At 33.8% G+C, this 9066-nt stretch overlaps 2 protein-coding genes across 4 annotated transcripts; both read left to right on the top strand.

Moving 5' to 3' along the window:
- Positions 1-4441: 4441 nt before the first annotated feature.
- Positions 4442-6045, top strand: LOC129305468 (GDSL esterase/lipase At1g29670-like). The gene is made up of 6 exons (XM_054945492.1): positions 4442-4697; positions 4883-5004; positions 5150-5395; positions 5496-5553; positions 5614-5739; positions 5822-6045. Exons 1-6 carry the CDS (start codon positions 4442-4444, stop codon positions 6043-6045), a joined length of 1032 nt encoding a protein of 343 aa, XP_054801467.1.
- A 1339-nt stretch (positions 6046-7384) lies between these two features.
- LOC129304879 (GDSL esterase/lipase At1g29670-like) lies at positions 7385-9066 on the top strand. Of its 3 annotated transcripts, none has more exons than XM_054944710.1 (5): positions 7385-7650; positions 7768-7892; positions 8048-8293; positions 8391-8649; positions 8742-9066. In XM_054944710.1, the coding sequence occupies exons 1-5, from the start codon at positions 7389-7391 to the stop codon at positions 8957-8959; spliced, it is 1110 nt and encodes a 369-aa protein (XP_054800685.1). In that variant the 5' UTR covers positions 7385-7388; the 3' UTR covers positions 8960-9066. The 3 variants fall into 3 exon arrangements, with proteins under 3 accessions (XP_054800685.1, XP_054800684.1, XP_054800683.1); XM_054944709.1 differs by having other exon boundaries at positions 7385-7674; positions 8391-8637; XM_054944708.1 differs by having other exon boundaries at positions 7385-7674.

Raw genomic sequence — 9066 nt, 5'->3', positions numbered from 1 at the left:
AGTCTAAATCAGCGTACTCAAAAGTCATCTAGTTCAAATAATAGGATTAAACCATTCCAGACAAATAACCTACAACAAAGGAAAATATTATATAAAGTTTTTAAATTATTAGCAATTATGATTAAAAAATAATAAAAAATCACGTAATAAGCTGGGAAAAATATATCCAAACTCACTTCTCCTTGCTCTCCTTACAGCTCAACCTGATTGCTCATTTTTTTTCAAACTATAATTAACTCAAACGTGTAGGAAACTCTATAGTTACAATAACAAATTAATCTCAAAATTTCCTAAAGCCCACCCACGACCGTTGCACTTCTCTCCTTTCCTCTTTACTGCCCTGACTTGCTTAAGAAGAACGAAAAAAAAAAGGAAATTGAATGGGAGATATGTATTGGCTGGTCCCACGCCACCCCCTTATATATATATATATATATCCCACTTAATTTTCTCCCTCCTCAAACCTCTTCAGCCAGTCCTTTCTTTTTTCCTTGAGAAAATTACATACGTTTTCATAAAAAAATTAATTATTGTGAGGTCTGTTAACAATTAATATAAAGTCATTTACAATAAAATGGGTTGCAAATGGCCTTATGTCAATTGTTAATAAATTTCGTAGTAATTAATTTTTTTATATGAGATTTATAATTCTTCCTTTTTTCTTTTCCTATTATTATTATTTATTTATTCTTATATATATATACATATCATTTTTATTTCTACTGCTACTACTGATTTCATTTTCAAAAATCTTAACTTGAAATTTTGTCCTAGTATTAAACTAAAAATATATTTTTTAATTAATTTATTTACCTTCAACTATTCTTCCTAATTTCTATTAATTCTAAAAATTTAAATTAAAATATTACATTGCGTAAGAGAGAAGGAGGGAGATGGAATATGGAAAATGACAATAAAAGAGAGGAAGATTAAGTGTGCTATTGGATAAAAAAATATTCAACGGTTTATATATAATAATATTTTTAATCTGTGTAATATAAAATGTGTGTATATTTTAAATGTTTTTGGAGTTAGAAAATTATATAGCAATTCTTTTTAAATAACTGATATATAGTTAGTGACTATATTGTAGTTATTTAAAAAAAATTATTATATAGTTTCTAAAAAAATTTAAAAACAAAAGAGATTATTATATAGTGGTTCTTTGAAATGATTGCTATATTATTTTAAGACTATATAATAGTTATTTAAAAAAATTGCTATATAATCTCTAAAAAAATTAAAAAAGAGATTATATAGCGATTATTTTAAATAACTGCAGTTATTTAAAAAGAATTGCTATATAGTTTTTTTTTAAAAAATTATAAAAAAAAAGAGAGAGATGTAGTGGTATATAGTCTAAAAAATAACCATTATATATTATCTTTTCTTGAGTCTCGTCTTAACTATAAAGCAATTTTTTCAATAACTATATATATAACTTTTTTTAAAGTAGTGAAGTATTTTGGATTTAGTTTTTTTAGAATTATTGTCATTTTTTTTTGAGAAAATGGAAACATCATAGAGTCAATTGTTTTTCATTTTATTTTGCTTGCTTTTAAAACATACTACATTTGATTATTGAAAAATAAAATTAATTTAACCAAAATCTATCCTAAATCATCGCCAATAATCACCCAAAAGTATTACTATCAGCTTATTTTTACTTTTAGAATTTTTTTAAATGAACATAATCAAATATATTTTTATTTTATTTTTTTAAAAATAATTATAGAAATTATATTATAAAATAATTTTTAAAAATAAAAAATGGAAACAAAAAACCAAACAGGCTATTAATTTCTTATGCAGTCATGCACTAAGACTAGTAGATGCAATCATCTACATGAAATGTTTCTATTGTAATATGTTCATCTAATAATCCACAAAACTATAGTTCTCTTCAAATTCATGCTTATGTAGCTGATAATTCCATGACTTATGTGCCCAAAAAAAAAACTAATATTAGCCTGTGTTAAGGAATAAGAATCAATCACTCTTATTATTCCTAATTGGTGCAGAGCCCAATTTCCTTGCTTCTTCATTTTTGGGGACTCTCTCCGACACCGGCAACAACAACCACCTCCCGCCACCGCCAAATGTAATTACTTTCCCAGTTTCCCTCCGACATTGACTTCCCCGGCAGAGCCACCGGAAAGTTCACCGATAACCTCACCCCGACTACCTCAGTAATTTTCCATCCTTCCCCCTTTGTTTCTCTATATAGCAACAATTTATTGAACATATATTTCTTCTACTGACAAAATATGTTTCTTTTGTGCATGTGCATAGCTTTATGCCTTTAAGTTGTACTCATTTCATTTCATATGTCATTTTCGAGACTTGACAATTTAGGTGATTTCAGCTAACTTTGTGGGGATCAATCCTCTGATTGCACGCTTTGCAAATACAAGTGGTTCAGACATTCTTAAAGGGGCTATTATATTCATGAACATGAAGCTTCATTTTGGTTTTTCTGGATTTTGATGTGTACGCCTATTATAATAATGGGAAATATACATTGATGAATTCCAAATCACCACCTCATTGTTGCTGCTATTACTTGCAGACTTGGTTGGTGGGAACGTTGAAGCAGCCCGGCAATACTTGGACGAGCAGTGCTTCTACCATGTGTCAATATTCAAGCCCAGTATCATCCGTATATTGATTATGATATGTTCTTATTTTTCGTCAATTTTCTCTGCAATTAACGACACACACACACACACTCTTATATAACCTTTATTTATAATATTTGTACGTTCTCTCTCTCTCTCTCTCTCTCTCTCTCTCTCTTCTTCTTCTTCTTCTTCTTCTTCTTCTTTTTTTCCTGTTTTTGTTTTGTTTTGTTTTTTTTTAATTTTTCTACATAGTATGATTTCTAAGTTTTTGGTGGGCATTAGATTTGGCTTTGCATTATTTATTAATGTTGGACTGGGAGGAGAACAGGATTGAAGACGAACGATTTTATAAATAACAAGGGGTTTTTGGGAACCATATATATCATACAAACGAAGAAATAATGGAAAGTCTTAAATTAAATATAGCCAGACAGATATATCCCCTTAGCTTCTTAGCAATAAAGATACGGTGAAGTACGGTTACAACAATTATTAATGCATGTTTAAATTAAATATTATTTAAGTATTTTAGAGAAACACACTTTAAGTTTATAAAAAGTAACAAGTCTTTTTTTTTTAAAAAAAATCAGATGATTTAAATTATATGTGTGCGTATGTATGTTCGGATTTACAAGTGTATATTAACAATTGTAAATTGGCAATTCAGAGTTGCTTCCTTAATGTCAATACCACCGCCATCAGCAACCTCAACCCTCACTTTCTGGGTTTCCATTTTTCTTCCTCCCTTCAGTTTACGTGAATGATAAAAAATAAAATACCCAACTAGTAAATTAATTCTTTTTTCTATATTTATTTATTTCATGATGGAAGGTTCAAAAGGCTGCTTGACTCCGAACGGTGTCGTTTGAGGGGCTGTGTTAGAAACGAGACGCCATGCCAAGACAGCGAACGCTACGTATTTCCTGCACTATCATCATATAACGCTTCAAATCCAGCCTTCACTTACCCTTTGGATAATCAGCCATGTCACTTTCTCACAATCTTACTCACCGTGAACGCCAATCATCGCTTCACACACACACACACACACACACACACACACAATTGTTGATGTAAATCATGAATGTTGAGCATATATACTGCAAATTGTTTGTCATTCAAGTTTTCCATTTAATATTTAAGCCTTTGCCACTTAAATTTAGATATTATTATATAATAAAATTAATAGGGGAACTTTTAATTTTCAGGCCAAAAAAAAAAAAACTTCTAATTTGGGGAAACTAAAAATCCTTTTGTGATAAAGGCTGGTTGGAGAATCTAAAGGACTTTTGGGATAGCTTTCAAGAGCTAATTTGAATTACGGTTCAAAAATTACTTTAACTTCGTAAATAACGTAATTCGGTTAATTTTCGATGGTAAAACTGATTTATATACTCTCTAAATAATTTTTATTTTTGACTGATAAACTGATTTTTTTTAAATATATCCATTGCAATAACTAATTAACATTTGTTAAAATGAATTTTGATAAATAATTTTTTGATAAACAGACTTTTTATGAACTAGAAATAGAAATAGAACACACTTAATGACATATATAGATAGATTATGGAAACATAGGCAGTTGCTACTGCTAGCCTCCCAACTTCCCCATCATTTATTTCACTTTATGGAACGTATCATCTCAATCAATTATTAATTATTCAAAACTAAGATAAGAATGCACAAAGATTTGATTCCTCTCGAACTCCTCTATAAATAGATGTGCTTATCTCACACCCAAAGCCCATCAAATCGTATTTTACTTACACTGTGTCCAATAATCAATATTTACAACGTGGTTTCATTTCATCGGAGAGATGGGCTCAAGTCAGATGAATAAGCTAGTCTGGATGTTGCATCTTCTAGTGGCTGCAACATGTTTCATGCACACTTGTGTTGAGGGTGAGCCCCAAGTGCCTTGTTTCTTCATCTTCGGGGACTCTCTGTCTGACAGTGGAAATAACAACAACCTTCCGACGTTGGCCAAATTCAATTACCTTCCCTACGGTATCGACTTCCCCTCCGGTCCCACCGGAAGACCCACCAACGGCCGCCACGCCCCGGACTTCCTCTGTAACGCCCCTTTTCTCTATATCATTCATGCCCTGCATCTATATTTTTCTTATTAACATATTTTTCTTATTAACATGCTTCCTGATTGATGTTGAGCTTTTGGCGTCTTCAATATGACCATATGACACTAATAAACATGTATATAGTGTCGTGTATGAATTTCTGACTAGTGGAGGTGATTGCAGCTGAATTTTTGGGGTTGCCGTTGATTCCACCCTTTGCAAATACCATCGGTTCAGACATTCTCAACGGGGTCAATTACGCTTCTAGTTCTGCTGGAATTCTCGTTGAGACTGGCACCAGATTGGTAATGGGCGTTCATATATATATATATATATATATATATATTCATTAATTAATAATTCGTGTTTTCTATTGTATTTTCGTTTGGTGCATGAGGTTCATTTATATATGGAATTATGAATTCATCATTGATTTAATTTTCATATTAGGGTGCTGATATCAGCCTGGGCGCACAGATACAAAATCACGGAGTCACGGTTGCTGCTATTACTAGCAGGCTTGGGAGTGTTGAAGCAGCCCAGAGTTACTTAAACAAGTGCTTATATTACGTCAATATTGGGAGCAACGATTACTTAAACAACTACTTCTTGCCCGCGTTCTACTCATCAAGCCAAATGTATAACTTAACCCAATTTGCTGACCTTCTTATCGGTCAATATTCTCAGCAATTAAGGGTATGTTCGGAGTACGTACAGAGATTTAATAATATATAACAAGTGATGAGTTGTGTATGTTTCTATGAATGTGTGATTAATTATGTGTGCGTACGTGAAGGCATTGCATGAAGCAGGAGCCAGAAAGTTGGCGTTAGTGGGTCTGGGGCTCTTGGGATGTCCTCCAGCCGTGATTGCATTGAATGCATCAAATGTGTGCCTGGAAGAGGGGAACAGAGCATCCTCCATTTTCAATGAAAAGCAGAAAGTAATGGTTGATCAGCTGAATTCAGAGTTCTCTGGGGGTGCCTCCTTCATTATGGTAAACTCAACTGCGATCTTCTCTCTGAACCCAGAGTTCCAAGGTATTCCTTTATTTTCGTTCATTTTATTTGTATAATGTGTAGTATTGCAGACAATGAAGAGCATGGTTTGGCTGTGGTACAGGATTTAAGGTTCGAGACAAGAGTTGTTGCCTAACTGTGTTGACGACGGGGCTGTGTTTAGCGAACTCGCCGCCATGCGAGAACAGGAAGGACTACGTGTTCTTCGATGGCTTCCATCCCACGGAGGCCGTGGATGCAATATTCGCCATGTCAGCATATAACGCTTCGAATACAGCATACGCTTACCCTAAGAATATCAACACTTTACTTTCTTCCTCCCCGTGAAAACCACCAACTGTCTCGCTTCTTGTACATGTCCCCAGAATAAAATGTATGAATGGGTTTGATAGTTCATCAATAATAATAATAATAATGACCAATATTATTACCATTCGGCTTCTGATTTCATTAGTCCTCGAGTCTTTATTTCATACTCTACTGCAATTTTCTTCCAATTTCCACTCAATTTTCTGAACCAAAAAATAGAAAATTCCTTATTTAATCAATTATATGTTGAGTTCGAAGCAAGAATTGTTGTTTCATTTTTATCATGTATACATATAAATATTATGCATCTGTACAAATTAAAATTTCTACTTCACGATACTCGTCATTTTTTTTCTATTATCGAATTAATTGCATGTATTCCTTACTGTACGTTGTTAAAATGGAAGCTGTAAATTTTCCGATTAAATTAATTATCCAAGTATAGAAGTTAGAAGCAAACATCTTCATGCAGTAACTCCTTGGCCCCCCATAATTTCACTGCTCCTTGATTTTTTTATTTTATTTGTAAAAAATGAAAAATTTGCTTTAGCCCCCCATATTTTAGGTGATTTTAATTTTGGCCCCCCATATATGTATTTCTAGATTCGTTACTGTCTTCATGTAAATATATAAAATAAAATATGTGATTTATTTAATTAACTGTGTGGGTAACTTTTATACATATATCAATTTTAATATTTACATGTTTAATGATGCATTTTTTTAAAGAAAATTACATGTTGTCCTCCGTTTTTTTATTAAAGGATTAAGTTTAAAATTGAAACCATGCAATATCCAGTTATATTAAAAAAATAAAATGAAAAGTAGACACTTGACTGAATGCCAAGTGTCAATCGTAGTTTGAAATACTTTGACATTGATCGAGGAAAATCTATCTAATTGACAGCTAAGATTTGTATGGGTAATGGAAGATCTGTGTTGTCCCCGGTTTACGCTTTACGGTCCTATAAAGGTCCACCACTACTTTTTATTGCGTGTATTGATATTTTGGTTGCGTGTGAAATGAAGCAAGCACCAGTCCCTCAAAGATACATTGTACCGCCGGGATCCTCTTTTGACAGCGAAGATTAGACAATAAAATGGGTTAGTAAGTGCGCCAAAATGGGAGAAATTAGAAGAAGAAAGCTTTTTAAGTTTAAGAATTAAGAAATTGATATGTGCAGTACTTGTTACTTAACTAAGATGTTTACAAGCTGCAGGAAGTTTCTCAAAGACGAGTACTTTCAGGTACTATAATTAATCTTCTAGCTTAAGAATTATACGCCTTTAGTTAAGAATTATAACAAGGTATAAATATGGTCGAAATTATCTCTCTCTGTCTCGTGGTTGACTCCTTTGTAATGTATAGAAGCGGAAGCATTAGCCTTCTGCCACAGTTCCTCATGGCTATAATACTTAATAGATCATGGTTGATGCTTATCCTCCTTCTTCATCAGCATGATTGTGGGGTTTCAGGGAAGCCTCAAGTGCCATGCATTTTCATATTTGGAGACTCTCTATCTGATAGTGGAAACAACAACCAACTCTTAACGTCTTCCAAAGCTAATTACATCCCTTATGGCATCGACTTCCCCTCTGGCCCAACTGGAAGGTTCACCAACGGTCGAACTGCTGCTGACTTCATCAGTACTATTCATTTCTATTCTTCTTCTTCTTCATTATTAATCTCCTGTTTATTTCTGTTATTAAGGCTCAAGTTGTTTAATATAAATTTGACAGCTCAACGTTTGGGGTTTGAGAACTTGATACCGCCCTTTGCAAATATCAGTGCCTCAGATATACTCAAGGGTGTGAACTATGCATCTGGCGCATCTGGAATTCGCAATGACACTGGCTCGCATCTGGTATGCTGTAGTCTTTTCTCTTTCTTTAAGGGATTCATTCTCTTGAAGCTAACATCGAACAGCTCTTTTGATTGGAGCACGCATGGTTTGATGATGAACTAATTGTTTCATTTGTGTGCACGCAAATTATTAACTTTGGCAATATGCATAAGCAGGGTGCAAAAATCAGCTTGGGGTTACAGATAGCGAATCATAGAGCCATAGCTTCTCAAATTGCCAGCAGACTCGGAGGTGATGGAAAAGGTCGCCAATACTTAAAGAAATGCTTGTACTATGTGAATATAGGAAGCAATGATTACCTTCAAAATTACTTCTTGCCCCAATGCTTCCCAACGAGCAGCATCTATAACCCTGAGCAGTTCTCTGAAGCTCTTATTCAGGAATATTCACAGCATTTAAGGGTACCCAAATATGTGCTCTTGGTCTCTGCTTCTATTTCACAAAAACTCATCTGCCTAGGCCTCGGGATTTGTATGAATCTGTTTTTGATGTGCGCAGGCTTTGTATGAACTTGGATCAAGGAAGTTTGCATTGTTTGGGCTGTTCCTTCTAGGCTGCGTTCCAAATGAACTCACAAATCATGGGGATGGGTCTTTATTATGTGTTAAGGAGGAGAATAGAGCAGTCCTCATGTTCAATGACAAGCTCAGAGGACTGGTGGATCAGCTCAATGAAGAGTTTTCTGATGCCAAATTCATCTACGTCAACAGTGCACTAATCTCATCCAAAAGCCCACTTTTAGATGGTGTAGATATATGTATTCTTTTTTATATATTTCGCTTATTATTACCATAACTATATATATATGTATGTATGTATGTATGTATGTCTGACAAGTGTTGAATACAGGTTTAAGGAGCATTGGAAAATCTGGTTGCTGCCAAGTAAGAGCAGACGGGATGTGTGATCCTAATAAATCACCATGTGCAGAGAGGAGCCTGAAGATGTTCTTTGATTCATTTCATCCAACTGAGGCTGCCAATCACTTCTTGGCAACTTTGGCATATAAATCTCTCTTTCCAATCTTCGCTTACCCAATGGACATCAGTCATCTCGTTCGCTTGTAAACCCTTATTACCAACACTGTACACTCACACACATGTATGTCATTTGCATTGATATCAGTCTTACCATGTTACTGTGTAATCATATTATTGAGCTTTGGGGTTTTGTA

Source organism: Prosopis cineraria, unplaced genomic scaffold (assembly GCF_029017545.1).
Source record: "Prosopis cineraria cultivar Desert tree isolate PC_DT_omini unplaced genomic scaffold, ASM2901754v1 PC3, whole genome shotgun sequence".
Taxonomy (NCBI): Eukaryota; Viridiplantae; Streptophyta; class Magnoliopsida; order Fabales; family Fabaceae; genus Prosopis; species Prosopis cineraria.
This window is presented reverse-complemented; position numbering and strand designations above follow the sequence as displayed.

Excerpts from the sequence above, each read along its gene's own strand:
- LOC129305468 (XM_054945492.1), top strand. The coding sequence starts at position 4,442 with ATGGGCTCAAGTCAGATGAATAAGCTAGTCTGGATGTTGCATCTTCTA. Across the intron at positions 5,396-5,495 it reads AATATTCTCAGCAATTAAGG|GCATTGCATGAAGCAGGAGC; the intron begins GTATGTTCGGAG and ends GCGTACGTGAAG. Across the intron at positions 5,740-5,821 it reads TCTGAACCCAGAGTTCCAAG|GATTTAAGGTTCGAGACAAG; the intron begins GTATTCCTTTAT and ends GCTGTGGTACAG.
- LOC129304879 (XM_054944708.1), top strand. The coding sequence starts at position 7,389 with ATGTATAGAAGCGGAAGCATTAGCCTTCTGCCACAGTTCCTCATGGCT. Across the intron at positions 7,675-7,767 it reads AACTGCTGCTGACTTCATCA|CTCAACGTTTGGGGTTTGAG; the intron begins GTACTATTCATT and ends TAAATTTGACAG. Across the intron at positions 8,650-8,741 it reads TTTAGATGGTGTAGATATAT|GTTTAAGGAGCATTGGAAAA; the intron begins GTATTCTTTTTT and ends TGTTGAATACAG.